This window comes from Sphaeramia orbicularis, chromosome 9, assembly GCF_902148855.1.
Source record: "Sphaeramia orbicularis chromosome 9, fSphaOr1.1, whole genome shotgun sequence".
Lineage (NCBI taxonomy): Eukaryota > Metazoa > Chordata > Actinopteri > Kurtiformes > Apogonidae > Sphaeramia > Sphaeramia orbicularis.
Window position 1 is genome coordinate 33,297,826 of NC_043965.1, and position 16,184 is coordinate 33,314,009.

General features: G+C 39.2%; 1 protein-coding gene across 1 annotated transcript in view; it reads left to right on the forward strand.

Moving 5' to 3' along the window:
• Positions 1–323: 323 nt before the first annotated feature.
• mvb12bb (multivesicular body subunit 12Bb) overlaps positions 324–16,184 on the forward strand; it is a 28,058-nt gene continuing 12,197 nt past the window's right edge. Inside the window, exons 1-6 of the mRNA XM_030144639.1 lie at positions 324–416; positions 5,258–5,353; positions 7,113–7,203; positions 8,227–8,356; positions 8,535–8,645; positions 13,658–13,719. Coding sequence (XP_030000499.1) covers positions 324–416; positions 5,258–5,353; positions 7,113–7,203; positions 8,227–8,356; positions 8,535–8,645; positions 13,658–13,719 — 583 coding nt within the window. The remainder of the gene's footprint in view (positions 417–5,257; positions 5,354–7,112; positions 7,204–8,226; positions 8,357–8,534; positions 8,646–13,657; positions 13,720–16,184) is intronic.

The following is a 16,184-nucleotide window of genomic DNA, read 5'->3' on the forward strand; positions in this document are numbered from 1 at the left end:
TCAAAATACATGGAAGCATTTTATGTTTTATTTGACAATGTAAACAGAAAAACCCTATGACAAAAACATTGCACTGTGAGACATATAAATGTACGATATAAAATTATATTGTGATTATCATAGCTATTGAAAATAAATAAAATTATACTGTGATATAGAAAAAAATTCTGTCAAGGTCATTTTCTTTATCATTTTGTCATTCAGCTCTACTTTAAAGTACAATTTCAGAACAAAAACTTGTGGATTATTGCTGTCATTTATGTCCGTAAATTGCAAATTGCAGAATTGCTGATTGTCCTGTGCTTTTGTTCCTTAGCTTCAGTATGACTGAAGCCAACCAGAAGCTGCCTACAGACCCCATCACTGCAGTTGGAATAGTCACATCACTCAGCAAGGGCCCTGATGGCTACTTTGTTGTGAGTATTCATCTTGACATGTTGACATTTGAACATTTCTCCTGAAAAATCAGGTAAATGTTAATTTATGTTTAGTTGGGAGATTCTTTCAGACAGAAAATCCAAATGTCAATCAGTCATCAAAAATAAATGAAATTACGTGAGTCCTGCTATTGCGTTTGTGTTTTATTACCACGGAAACTAGAAACTCAGCTTGGAATTAAATATTTATAACGGATTTTGTAGCATAACAGCCATGATGTTGGCAGTGTTCTAGGGTGTATGTTGTAAGTTTTTTTTTTTTCTTTTTTTTTTTTTTTTTTTTTGATAGAGCTGTTAGATGACTTATTCATAAAGTTTACTTTGATGATTAACAGGATTCCCTTCCTGCTATTGTTATTGGTCGCACAGACACACCAGAGGCAATGGTTTAATGATGTTTGGTTGATGCCAGAGTCATTTAACTTTCCCCCCTTTATATTCATGCTCAGCTGCACATTTAGCTGAATTGGTCTGTGTACGGATGAAGTGTTTTGTAGAGTTGTAAAGGGTTAAAATGGGAAGAAAGTGTGAGTTTATCCGAGTACAAACCAAGCTGAAGGGAAGATCTCGCCTCCTGTCTCCGTCTTCCTACCCAGACTTCTTCTTGCTTTTACCCTATGCCCCTAACGCTCCCGCTTCCCTCGGTTTTTATCTCTTCCTGCTCCACCCTACACGCCCAGCTTGTTCTAATCTCTGGCAGATGATGGTGGGTTGGCATCGAAACAGCCACTGGCAGGGAAACTGCATACACACCACACGGTAGTGACAAACAGAGAAGAAACCCCATCAGACTTCCTCCTCTGCTGCTCCAGTGCGCCAGTATATTTCAGTTGATGTGCAAATACTGTGCATGTTCTGCAGGGCCTAATGGTATTCAGCGACTGTTAAAGGCGCTGCTTTTCTTCCATTGTAGTACAGGATTACACCAGAGGTTGAATCAAGATTTGCATACCACTTCCTTCACAACATATGATGCTGTATAAAAAACATTTTAAACAATGTAACAGTTAGAAATGCATGTTTTTATTTCTCATTACAACATGCCAGTTCCAAATTATTTTTGTATTCTTATTTGTTTAACCCATGGAGACCCAGTGCTACTTTTGTGTCAATTCCCAAATGATTTTTTTCTTTCTATTTAACCTTTCTTAAGGGATTTTATCACCATTTATTATAATATCCTCCTCTATATTTTGTTTTTTTTCCAGTATAAACCAGGTATTTTCCCATATTATTTTACTGATCATGTAGATGTTCATTAAAGCTCAGATCAAAGTTAAGGAGTATTATAGTCAGAAACACAGAAAACTGAAGAAAAAGTCACTTTTTCAACAAAATATATACTTAACTGAAGATAAACCAAGTGTCTCCATTCACTGTCATTGATCCAACTCCATGGGATTTACTGGTGAATCAATGTTGTAGAAGATGACAGTGTTTCCACATTCACCACGGAGCCTCTGAACGTGCAAATGGGTCATATCTGATGACCATGAAAAGATGACAAACTGTATTTTAGACCAATTATTTGCATGTATTGATAGAAATAGTGGATCAACAGGTATTAAACATTTACATCATTTGATGTTTTTGGCCGACGGTGGATGTTTGGGTCTTTATGTGTTAATATTTTTATTCTAGTTGTAGGACTTTTCAAAAGTAAAAAAGAAACATGTCAACACTAAAGTTAAAGAAAATGAAATCATTACAGTAAAATGTGTTTGAGGTTAGCAAGGTTACACTCATCTTTACTTAACTTAAACCAAATCCGTATTACACCTTTCATCTGTTTTATTTCTTGAAAAAAGTCCTTGAAAGTAATAAAATATACAATATCAAAACTAGATGCGAATAAAAAGTCAAGTAGGAATCAGCCTCAGAGATAAAATTCAAGGCTTTTCAGACTGAAGCATGATTTCAGATGCATTTGTCCCATCTTGAAGTACATCTTTTGAACATCAGTATGGGGTCTTTCATCTGAAGACTTGAAATACAAACAAAAATATCAGCACTTGGCATCAGTGTGCTAATGCAGCACTGAGGAGGGAAGTCTCAGGATATTACACTGTATTGATTTTTTCTTTCATACAAGACTTCTTTTAGAATTGCTCCTTAATGCTGACTGCTTACCATACTTGCCATACTTTTTATACAGCAGATCAAAGGGCTGATTAACTCTTTTGCTCTCTGATACGATGCTCTCACATCTCTGAACTTGAGCAGGTTGTTCCAACACAAGAGAGCACAGGCCCAGATCAAACACCGTTCCACTGGGATCAGGAGCTTTGCTGAAGCACCAGCAGCCACCCAACATCAAACGCCAAAACCACACTCACTCCCACTCTCACTGTGTGTAAAGGTTGCAAAGGGGATATGTGTGTATTTCAGATTCACCTGAGCATTTGACATGTTACCCTCATATACTCGTCACTGAAATCTAAGTTTATTTGAAGCAGCATAACACTACAGGAGCTTTTTATGTGCTATGACATGTTGGGGTACAAACCTAATGGCTGCTTGTCCATTTGAGAGGGAGCATCTCTACTTTAAATGAATAGTTTTAGGGCAAAAATAAGAAGCATAAGGTGAACCTGCAAACCAAACTCAGCCTTTATAATATGCCAGCAACTCTAATATTCACTAAATAACTTTTCTTTCAGAAGAGTAATATAAAAGCAAAGTCAAATACGTTCAGTGTTTCATACTAAACAACTTTCTGTCTTGTCCAAAAATGTTGCTATTTTTACATTTGGTTTTGAACAATGACTAAACAAATTAGATGCCTAGATGACATGATAATTATTTGGTTTTAGAGATGACGATAGGTGACAATTTTGACATTAGGCAAGTTACAGCATATTGAGTAAAACTAGTTCTGCAGCTGTGGGTTTTTTTTTTCATAACTCTGCTGTAGGTGAAAAAAATAATCTCAGTTCAAAGCAACATCTTTTAAGTGTTTTTTTTTTTTTTTTTTACCAATTCACCGTCTACATTTCAGTTGCTCAGTTAATTGATAAACTAATCAGTCACTGCTGCTCTACTCATCTTACCTTTTTCAGTGGAGAGACCAGATTCATAAAATCTTTTTCATTCAATGTTTTATTCCTCTGTGAAAGGACTAACTCTGTCATGTTGCCTCCTGCTGGTTTCCCCAGAGATTGATGATTACGCCTTTATATTCTTTTATTTACAACTCAGCTAGTGGTGTCTGTCTCTAGAGATCCTTCATAGGAATTCAGCACCCCTTGAGATCTTATGTCATAAGCCGTCTTTTAGATTTTAGGAAGTGGCAGTTAAATCTGTCACGGTGTTTTAAATCAAATACTAGAATCATATTTCAATGACAGACATACAGTATGATGTCTCTTATTAGACTTGTTGTATTTTCTTTACTAAGTTCTGTGTACAGTCTTAGCCATACAATGGGAGACATTTGAAGTATTAGATAATAGCAACCATAACTTTACACATGCCTCTTCTGCCGTGGCTCAGCAGTTGGCGTTTCACATTCAGGTTGCGTCGCATCCTTGCTGCCGGCGGCTGTGGCAGGATGATGCCTGAGGTGCCTCCTAGGAGGACCGTGCCCTCGTTACTCCTCAACTTGACTTTGGGTTTCACAAAGCGAGCCCTTTGTTTACGCTGACAGGATGCGCTGGCTACTGACCTGGAAAAAGTGGCCAAGACGGGTTGTCTTGTAAAGAAGAGGGAGGCTGGTGATGTATAGGCTCCTTCTGGGACCTTTCATGGTACTGCTGTTGGAGACGCCCTGCAATCCCTCTCTCTGCTCATCTCGCGCTCCTTCTCCCTCTCTCTCATCCCACTATCTATCTCTGCTCCCCACTCTAGTCTCTACTCTCATCCCATCTAGTCAGTGGTGGTTTTGCATGAATCTCCCCATGCCATGTTTCCCCCACCCAGTCACCAGGGTCATTCATCATTATTGTCAAGGGGGTAATGTGTGTGGGTGGGTGCAGAGATCTATGACTTCTTCATTTGAATGAACCTCATTAGATTGACTCTTCTTTGTAAAGGATCCTTTTAGAAAATAACTCTGGCAGTTATTTAGGTGATTCTCACATGATAGCCAATGGAACATGACGTTTCAGCCAAGCATATTTGCTCGAACGATGGAAGAGTCTCTCTGATGCAGTCTGCAGGTTATATTTTGCTCTATCACTCTACCCCGCGCACCTACATTTACATAGCAATGTTGTATAGGACCTTGAGCTTGACTTGTAGTACCCAAATGGTGTCAATATGATGTAATCAATTTTTTACTGCTCTCCACTGATCATTTACCATACCAATGAGTTCTTTGTACAAGGACAAGCTGCTCAGGCCTCTGGATTTGTACTTTTTTTGGCAAACACATAAATCCTTAGTGATTTCTTCTTGGCCATAACTATAAAATATTACATTGAATTGCACAGTTGAGTGCTCTCAGTTTACATGTGTCTTGCTCAAAGGATACTACAGTAGGTTATAAAAAAAACACATTTACTCCAAATATAATCCCTGCTTTCTCACAGAAGCACATTGAAGTTCGGTTCCCTTATTAGAGCAGATCCTTGTCAGGGCATCTTTAATCAGCCTGGTCTCAAGGGATGATATTTTTAGCCACCTTTTTGGAGGCTAAGACTCCTTTACCCACGCAGAGCACTAATGAGATGGAGCGCTAGTGTAGGCAAGCGTTAATTAAGGCTAGTATGCAAGGGAAGAGGCAAAAGCAACACGCTCATGGCATACATACATTAACTTTATCCCACCTCCTGCATGTTTTTTTTTTCTCTCCTTGTTTTTTTCTCTCTTTTTTCACGTAGGTTGCACAAACAACAGATGGCTCTGACGCCGACCTGTGGAAGGACGGCTTATTCAAATCCAAGGTCACTCGCTACCTCTGTTTCACCAGAAAAACTGTAAGTGTGAATGTAAACTTCTCCCATTCCCCATGCATTCAGCACTAACATCTCAGCTGCAGTACCTTTTTGTTTGCCAGGGGTTATTAGCTTACTTTTCTTCTGCCAGAATATCTTTCTGCACTTTGCACTTTGATCAGTGAAAGTCCCATTTAAATATCCAGCGTTGCCAGTTTTTAAATTTTAGATATAATGGATTTGCATGCATATTTCAGATGAATAATACCTCAGTGAAACATTTTTCATGTTGTAGGTCCTCTTGAGGATATTATTTATGTTTATTCATGAAATAACAATGAGCTGTATTTTAACTACTCCAATTTATTCAATCAACAGTGTCCCTGTAGAGAAAATGGTTACCAACCAGTGATTCTTAAAAAGTTGCTGCACATATAATTCTGAATATGAAAATATTCCCTTTTAATGTAAGAAATTACTGTAAAAAATTCACTTTTGGTATATTTGCATTATTATATAGAACTTCCGATTTCAGAGGCAGTGACCGAATGAAATAATCTTCCTCCTATTGCTGTTGGGCCATTTTTGGACTCATCTGCTGCTTGCAGCCTACAGCTGATGTGTTGCTGCATGGCTGTCAGCTGCTCTGTGGCCATAAATACACCTGCTTACATTTCTGGCTTATCAACCTGTCTAACTACTATTATTACTGCCTGACTTCTTGGTTGCAGGTAGAGGCTGAAAATAGTACTGTAAACAAAGCCTGTGTTTTTGTTGTTTTTTTTTTTTTTTGTTTTTTTTTTGCAGCAGATCAATTTTTGAGTTTAATCAAGGCTTTTTTACAGTATGTCTTTTAAATCTAGGTAACTTGTCAGGGGCTGCTCCATGACTGAGCTCAATCTGGTCCTCAGTTTTGTATATAGCATACAAATAGTCTTCCCCTTGCTCCTGTATATGATCTTAAAATGTGTGTCCACATTGTTTTAAAGACTTTGACACAAATAAAACATGACAGAGCCATCAACAAAGGCTATTTTGTCTGCCACTCAGTGGAGCTCCCACTGTAATTGTCTATGACAAAAACAGATTCTGTAAAATTAGCCCCTGAATTATGTGAGGGGAAGTAAATAGTTTGTGATTTATCATACTCTAGGTTGGTGCTAGATAGCCCCTTTTGTCAGGTCCTGATGGAAAGAATCTCTCTAGCAAAAGGGGAAAACACTAAAAAAGGTTCCATGCATAGTAATAACATTCATCCATATTCCTCCTTAAGTCAGTATAAAAACTATGAATAAAAAATGTCTCTAATGGTAATGACAACAGTAGCCGTGGAATCCAGCCTTTTCGGACGCATCAAGTCACGCCTGGCTCGCCCCACTCTCTACTGCCGCTGTGTATTATTGCAATTTATTATGGCAAAAAATGAAAATGTAATGGGAGGCAGGGAAGAGTCATGCTTGAAAATGTCAACTACACAGTCCCTGATTGTTTTTAACCAGTCCCATTCTGTTGATCAGACTGCCTGTTCTGTCTCCCATCATCCCACAGCTTCTCACCAAAAGGTTGCGAATGATTACAAGTTCACAGATGCATTCTCTCATTGAAAAAAAAGCTATTAGAGAGTAATTACTTCAGCTATTTTGTCAACCCTTCTCTTTAGAGACTTCCTGCGCTTTTAGTAAATCATCGACTCTATTATCTCTACATTCTCTCCAAAAATGAGACCTTTTTTTCTTGCTCTCTGTCCTTTAAAAAAAGTAGAATTTACATATTTGACTTCAAATGTTACTCTATGTTTTAGGGGCCTGATGTTGTGGTGGATATGAAGCTGATTGACATTAAGGACACGTTGCCAGAGGGCTTCACACCTGTACAAGAAACAATGGACAGTAGTAAGTAAACAGTCAATACAGACCACTGGCTGTCTCCCCCCTCTTCTTGTTTTCACTTTCAGACCAGCTTATGCGGAGGTCCTCAGGGGCAGCTTTGCTTGAGATAGTGAATGTTTTATGGGTGCAGGTTAGCTTAATTTATGGTAGACTGTGGGAATAAAATAAACATTTTGCCCTGGAGGTACAAGAGAAGAGAATCATGAGTCATTGTTTATCTCAGCTGGAGCTGTGCTTTTCTTTATGAGGGGCTTATTTATTTATGTATTTATTTGGGGAGAGGACGAGTGGATGGGGGTTATCTAATATTAATGAAATGCATTCCCCAATGCTTTAGTGCTTTTTGAGTGCTATGTATTTCCCCCTCACTATCCATGCCTTGGAAATGTAATAATATTTTGGTGTGGGGAGTAAGGACAGCTTGTTTATTATTTTTATTATCATTGCATTTACACTGCACTTTCTTGTGTTGCTGGGGAAATAAATGAGGGAGGCACAGATGCAATATAGGAAAGCATGGCAATGCTTTTTTTTTTGCCAGAATGAAGAAAAGAGATTATGTTTTGTTTGGCTACGGTGTAATTTAATGTTTTATTACTTTATGTGAATCCATGTTTAATGTATACATGTGACATTATGTATGAGCTCCTCTCTCGAATATCCAGTTTAAATCCCTGTTGTGCACTATAGCTGATGGAGGATTCACTTGCTTCTGTCATTTTATCTACTAAAATGATAAAAATGATAATAACGCATGTGAATTTTGTGGCTTTCCATTGTCCAGTTGTTTCCCTTTGAGCACAGCTAGTCATCCAGAAACAGATATTAGCTCATCTCTTATTCTGAGACTGGTAATGACTAAATAGAAAAGTGAACAAATTAGCAGTGGGATTTGCAGATATATATTTGTCCTCGAGGTACAAAATGTCTATAGATATTATTTTAGCCTGAAACTCAGAGAAGACACAGCTGAATACCCAACGACCAATTCCTGTCTGACATACTCATGTCTACCTGACTCATCAGAGGAAACTGCCACAAGGAAGAAGAGGCTCTGTGTGAAAATCAGCCCTCGTGCTGCTGCCGAGACAGCTGTATATGACATCCAGATCGTTGCGAAGTCCAAGTACCATCTTGTTAACTACACGTGTATAGGGTGAGCTATGTGCCACTAAAAATAAACACATTCATTACACCTCTTCTAATCAGTCAGTGTTATCTATTGTATACTTGGTGCTTTTGTATGATATTTCTTTATTTTTTCTTGTTTTCTTTTATTTCTAATTTATGTGGAGCTAATCTGAGCTATATTTCTCTTCTCAATGTTTATACAGCGAGATGAACAATATGGGGATATGGTATCGAGAAGGAGACATTGTTCAGCATCAGTCATCCATGGAAAAGTCCAGTACAGCCAGTAGTGATGCCCCAGCCAACGCTGCAAGGTAATGTCATGCCAGAATATTTAGCAGTGCCTTGTGAAGTTCAACTTTTGTGCTACCCCCTTTGTTATTTCACGCTCAGTGTACTCTTGAGCTGTTGTTACGCTTGCTGTACCATATGTACGACAATGAAGACACAAGCAATTGATCACTCCCGGGCAAGCTGCTGTAAAGGTTGCGGCTGGACAACGAGGTAGAGAGGGTGAACCGGAGAGACAGGCTAACTAGACAGGATCCCCTGAACAAGAACATGAGTTCAATGAGGGCTAAACTCCTGCTATTTGTGCTGTGTCCCAGGAGGCAGAGGCAGGTCGCTCTCTGACTGTGGTGACAGGAGTGTTGTACTGTGCAGACAAAGAGGAGGAGATGTAGCCTGGAGAGGGAGCGACAGCTGCAGAGGAAGGGAGGAGAGCTCCAAGATCTCCGCCATGCTGGAGTGTGTGTCCCCCCTCTCCTCATGCTGCTCAGGCTTCCTCCGCCTTAGGCCTCAGAGAGAAACGAGTAAGCCTTTGTACTATGTCCATATCAAACAGCTCAATTATTTATTGCCATGAAGAACTGGGGATTTCCACAGCAAATTGTAAATAAACAATCGAGACTCCTTCGGTGTGGCAGTGCTGTGAAGAGAGAAGCTTGGCACAAGTCGCTGATGGCTTTGCCAGCTTCAAGTGCTCTGCTGTGCCATCCTGTGCTGGGCTGAGTAAAAGCCACTTAAAAGCCACAACAGGCCTGAGCAGTGCATGCCAGCAGACTTAGTTAAAGTGAAGCGTCTGTTCTCATGGCCACATCATCAGATGAGAACAAAAAACTGGACAGCGGCGAGTCGACAATTGAAATTCAAACTTCACATTTTGTGAATAGTCTGTATTTTGTGAGTCGATGGTCAATAATCTTTGATATGTTTGAGTGATGGTGAGAGCTCAGGCCTGTCTCCGTCTTCCCAACTCTTACCGGTAATCCTCCCTTCTTTTGAAGCCCACTTTCAAGTTGGTGAGGCTTGGAGGTTAGAATAAATTGCACCTCGAAGCGACTCACACCCCCTCCTGATGCCTGCTGAGATCACAGGCTGCTGTTTTTGTATTAACATTAAAATTCATTCCACAGTCAGAGAGTCTTCTTTTGAGAGTATTTCCATCTATAATGCACTGACACATAAGGACGAGACTGTGGGCAATTTAGACTGTGGCAGTTCTTTGACTATTTATCTGGCATCTTTCTGTGTAGTTACATAGACTTTAGACAACTATACATAGAGCTATAAATATTTCAGTCTTTTTTTTTTGAAGTCACGGATTAAATGGTTTGACAAACTGATTCATGCACGTCTTTTGAAGACTTACTGATTGCTTAAATAAGTACAGTGTTACAGTGTCTGTATAGTATCACCTCCCTATACTTTTTCATATTCACCAAGAGAAAATTCTCTCCTCCATGCCTCCTTCAGGCTATCTATAACAACTTTATGGCCTTTGGAGAATAGCACCTCTTAAATTTAAGTGCTCTTTACAGTCAGTGGAAAAGATGTTTTAAATACAGTCAATAATGTGTAAATTTTTAATGACCCTTATAATTTTGAAAGCTGCAGTGATCCCTCTCAAATGTTACGTTGCCTCAGGCAGTGAGAGCTTGTTAGAGTTGTGTACCGAAGTAAACCGCAAATCAGGGTTTTCAGCAGTACAAAGCTGCAGTACACAGTAACTGCAGGGTGTTGCATCATTATGTACTGCACATAAACATTGCATCAAGGCTAAGGTGTTGAATGTAAATTGTTCTAGTATTGTTTTGTTAACTATAAATCAAAAATGTGATCAGTTTTTTTTACTCACAGATCAAGGTTGAACACCAAAAATAAATGAAAATTAGAGGATTAGGCCAATGCACCATATTAAGCTGCGGAAGCTCTTAGTAAAGGCCCAAGCAGGTTGCTGTGTATATGCTTTCGAACCTTGAGTATTACACGTGTCTTTATCAAGTTTGTCTAAAGCATTTCAACCGCTGCAAGTGCTCAGTTTTGATTCATAGGTGCAGCTTGATGTCAACCATTTTGGCTTGTTCTCTGTCAAGACAGACCGTATCTCCACTCCTTTTATAATATGAAAAACCTGCACCATCCGGTCAGCCTTTTAATGTGTCCAGTAAAGTATCCCCCTCCTTCCTTCTCCAGGCCAACGCTGCCATTTGTTCTCCTGATAAAACTGTCATTGCTGAGGCTGATATCTGACCTCTACAGTGACTGCTAGCATAAATTAGCCTTGTCCTAATATTGCAATTACTTTAGCTTGACTCAGAATCAAGGTTTTTGACATTTCTCTTAGAATAATAGGCTATTGTACACACGGACACTTTTTAAATCAAACTGTATAGTGATAAAAATGTCAAGGCCAAGTATCTTTTTTTCAGGGTGTAACTGTTTTTTTCTTTAACATGAAGCTTAGAGAGTCATCAGTGTCAGTAGTGGCATGCATATCAATACGTTTTGAATTGCACTGTTGTCTGCCTGTGACACTCCACACATTGCTGCAACTCTGCAGGAGTATTGTATCAGCTTTCATTGCTTGCTGGTTAACCAAGACTTCCTACTGCACACGACTTTTAAGGGAAAGAGACACTATGACTGTCAGTGTCGGCTGACAGATCTCACATCTGAAGTGTTAAAGAACAATCATTTCCAGCTCAATCTCACTCATTACTTTGTTGTGTTCAGGAAAGTTGTGAAAAGTAGTTCCGATCAAGCAAAGGAATTCGAAACAATGTCAGAAATGATCGAGTGATCAGCTAAGATCTGATGGCCGATGGACACAGACTGTTCAGTGATTTGCCACCAAATTCAGAGAGATCTTCTTTTCAACACCTGACATCGAGCTTAAAGGAGGATAATGATGGGTGAGAAAGCAGCTCCCACAAAGCAGCACTGTCGGCACATAGAGGAAGGTGTGGAGATGTTGTCACAGGAAAGGCTGGATGTGTGTCAAAACAAGAGCTTCCAGCTCTCTGTATCGCAGCTCTGGCTCTTCAGTGATATTACTCTCATCCTCATCTTACCTCTGCACTGACTACCGCTTGTCTGTCCCCACTGTCTCTCCCAGTTTCTCTTCTGCTTCTCTCTTTTTTTTTTACACAGACAACTCTTTTCCTTATTCCATGTGGAACAATACAAAGAACACCATACAAAAAAAAGGTTGAACCGTAATTCATATTGTCAAGTAATCTTCACTGTCATGGTTTGCTTTGCTGCACTAATATGATTTTAACTTCGGTACATTTCATGGGAACATAAGACTCTTTATCTGCAATGTAATTGTGTAAATCTGTTATGCTCCCGGTTTTGCTATAATTTGATGAGGACCTACACTATAATTGAATATTCAAATTAGGGATAAGTGTCAATATGGCTCTCCTTTCCTGAAATGAGGATTAATTGTTGTCAAAACTCCAGTGGCCAACATAATATGAGCCCCAACACTGCTGTTGATTAGCAATGCACTTGCCATGTTGTTGTTTTAAGAATTAGTTGTTTAATTGATTTGCCATATGCTAGCCTCTCTATTGCACCTAAAATTGTATTTAGAAATCACCAATTTGGAGTGAGACAGTTTTGTGTTTGAAACAGATGGGAAAAGCAACCCTGGAGGTTGCCTGTAGAAAAGCATTTCATGAACATGTTTTAATAGTTTCTTGCTGAGTTTTCAGGATCTACTGTATGTGTCCCTGTCATTGTTACAGATAAATAGAATTAATAAAAAGAACTAATTGAACAGCAAAAAACACTGAGGCCTCAAATTATAGTGAATGCATCTCCATCCACTTTGTCAGTCCTCTGGATGTCTGAGGGCTTTGAAAGATGTATACCTTTCTCTCTCAGCAGTGGAATCAACCTTTGCAAGGTAAAAGAACTCTGCACTGAATATGGCAATCGTCCCCACAAGATTGATGCCAACCTTTTAAAAATTCACCATTGGCCTGGATTTAACATGGCCAAATGCTGATGTAAATGAGGAGGAGAAAAGTCGACCCTTTCATTGCAAATAAATCTGAGTTGCAGGCTTCAGCTCATAAATACCACAGCCTGTCAGAAGTCTTGTTTTATTGCTCTTGATGGAAATTATTGCATTTATTTATCTCATCCGAAGAGATAAGGCTTTGAAAGCTACAACTCACACACAGCACCCCTCAGAATATGCAGATCTGATTTTAGTCTTAAATTGTAGGAATTCTGATTTTTACACTTCCTCAGGCTAAAATTGATTATGTTATCCATAGACAGACCAAGTACAGAACATGAAAACACAAAACACTTCATTATCTGCAATGTCACACCTGCTCCGCTCTTACAGCAGCATCTTATTCTGTAATACCTTGTTCTTTGTTTTGAACAACAAACTCTTATGCCTGTGTGTCCTCTAATCAAAGTAATTCCTGTTTTAATGATATCGCCAACTACTTTGCATTATCATTATAAGATCATTTGTTTTATAATGCAATCCTGGAGCTCATTTTACCTTCAAAGCATATATCATGCTATGCAGCTCTCGTGAAGCTGTGATTTTTTTTTCCTGCTTGCTGTGGATTTATCGATCCGTAGGGGTGAGTCACAGGGTGTAATTCATGATAGCTTGATTGATGAGGATTTCAATCTTATATGGTTTGTTAACTTCAACTGCCCACAAAGTGCATTCTGTGCTGTTTTCTGTAATACAAGGCCATGAAACGGTAAAACAGACTTCCCTTGAATAATGGAATCTTGCAGTTCCTCCTGAATTAACAAGATCCTTGCTCCAAACCTCCTTTAAAGGTCTGTTCAAGCCCCCGGGCAGCTAGTGCACGATTTAACTTTTACCATATTTCTCCTCTTCACATTCAGTTATTTTAGTGCTTCTTTTTTGTCTTTAGAAACATCATTGCACCTTTATGTGGGATGGGAGTATGGGTTATGTGTTCATGCTAAATAAATGTTCTTGCAAAATATATCTATAAACTTTTTAATTGATTATTTGACAGAGCTTTGTTTCTAACAGCAGGAGGACCACGAGCAGGCCAGATTATGAGCACCAGATCAGTGGAAGCCACACCAAGACAGGTATGTGCTGTCACACACATATATTAAGATGAGTAAAATTTACAACCACATCAATACACACAATAAGAGACATTTGACAGTTTCCCAAGATGCAGCAAGTTGTTTTACTTTTAGTAACTTCCTTGATGGAAAAGCTGCGTTTTTGGAGAAAAAATTCAATAGTTGTATTTACACTTTCATTGGTGCACTGCATGCCTTTACAAAACACTTTCATCTCTACCTGAGCATAAAGACAGCTCCTCTAGTACTTGATCTACAAATGCTCTATGTCTAGATCTCCTCTCTGATGGATACTGTACTGAGCTTTGCTTATCTGAGTGAACGTGACTTCCCAGAGGAGCTCCGCATTACACTCAAGAGAACATTTAACAGCTGTCAAAGATGATCCATCACATGCCATACTTACATATGTACCGTGCATGCACTGGACGAATTCCTTTCGCTTTGTCAAGGAGAAATTCAACTATAGCACAATGCTCCATGACTATAACAGAGAAAAGGCTAATTCTTTGGGAAGCAGAGCTTAGCTGTGACAGCCTGAGCCACATAGTCAGAGCCGGCTGAGACGCTCTAGTCTTAAAGAGTGTGTGATCCACACGAGGTGAATGAGGCAGGCAGGTTTTTTATCCAGCTGGAGAGAGACACCATGTGGTGAGGATTCCTCCTGCTGCTGGAGCGCAGGCACACCCATGCTATAGCCACGCTGAAGACTGCCGTCTTTAATATGAACTGTTAAGTATGTCACGCTTGCAGGGTTTACAAAACATAGATCTTCATAAGAAAATGTTGATGTAAATTTTAATATCTCCATTCAATTTCTCTTTATATGCTCCTTGATTCTGTTTCCTTTCTTTCCTTTTTTTTTAATAAGGATGTAATTGACAAAAAAAAAGATTAATACATCACTTTGTTGGTTTGACAGTCATATTATAAGTTAGTCAAGACAAGTGTGCAAAGTGTGGCCCTGAAGGAGCAGACATTAACACACAGCTGAATGGTTTGTGGCATTTGGTGCGCGATCTCTCCACTGGGACAGGTTTGAGTGACAGTGAAGAACATGCACATACTGTACAGTGCACTGCCAGCAGTCATCATTTATCTCCAAAACCTGTCCTCTCTCTTCTACCTTTGTGTGTCCTTTTATGAGTCGTTGAGGTTTTAGAAAAAGCAGGATAATGGAGTTACAGTAGCCTGAGATGGTTCTTGCTTTATTGCTTAAGACTGTGTACTCGTCAGCCTTACAGCATCACACTGGGAACGTGAGAGAAAGCAACTTCCCTTCATTAACAATGTGATAGCCTGCAGACCAAGTGTGAGGTCGTAGCTGACAGCCTATTTGTGTTAATTGTTAGCGTGGTGGTAGTTTGGGTGTGTGTGTGTGTGTGGGTGGGTGCCTGCGTGTGTGTGTGTGTGCGTGCGTGCGTGCGTGTGTGTGTGTGTGTGTGTGTGGGCTGACAGCTGGCCAGGTTCGAGTTGGTCTAAAACCATGTGCGCTCTGTCAGAGTTGTACAGGCGCCTTCTTTAGGATTGATGAATTGCCTGCTTTCTTGATTAAACCCTCCGTCACTTCCCAACAAAACAAAAACCCCAACACAAAAAAAAGAGCGAGTTGAGGGGAGGAGAGGTAACATGTCTGGGAAATCTGTCATCTACAGTCACATCATGTACAGATGTGATGTGCAGGCGCTTTGACATTTATTACCAGAATATTAAAAACTAATTCACATTTATTTTGCGGCCCTCTTTCACTTGACAGTTCAAGCTCATTTGAAAAGTTATCAAGTTTTCCTCACCAGCATTGCTTTGATCCATGCCAAGCCCTTTTGCCAATTAGGTCTGTTATACACACACTGAAAGAAAACCAGGTTATTTTATAGGTAATTAAACCTACTTTCATGAAATGTTTCTTAGAAGCAACTGTTTTACATTAAAAAATCTACAATACTTTGTGACATTCGGTTACAGCCTAACAGTCGGTGCAATTGCATCTCTCTTCATTACCTACAGAACAACATATAGTATTCAGCAGACATCCACCTGATAAAAAGGTAAACGTAATAAAAAGTAATACATTTACATATCTATCGCATTAATCAAAAATAAATCCTGACACTAGCCCTGATCTAACGTAATATGGAGAGCAATTATTTCCCTATCCATTAGACGAACTTCAATTAACAGAGACACACGACAGTTCATCCTTCAGAGGAGGAGGAGGGAAAAAAAATAGGAGGCTCAAAATTAACTTGGGTTTGCAAAATATCTTGGCAGGATGACAGTGATTTTTGATTTTCAGGAAACAATATTAGAATTCTTATTAAACTATGTGCATCTGCTTTTAATTTGCTGCAAATAATTGGAAAATGCAATGGAGCTTTCCAATTAAAGCTCCACTTTATGCTGTTTAATAATACCCTCATAATATTATAGCTTATGAAATGACAGGTGAGTTGGTGTATGAATAA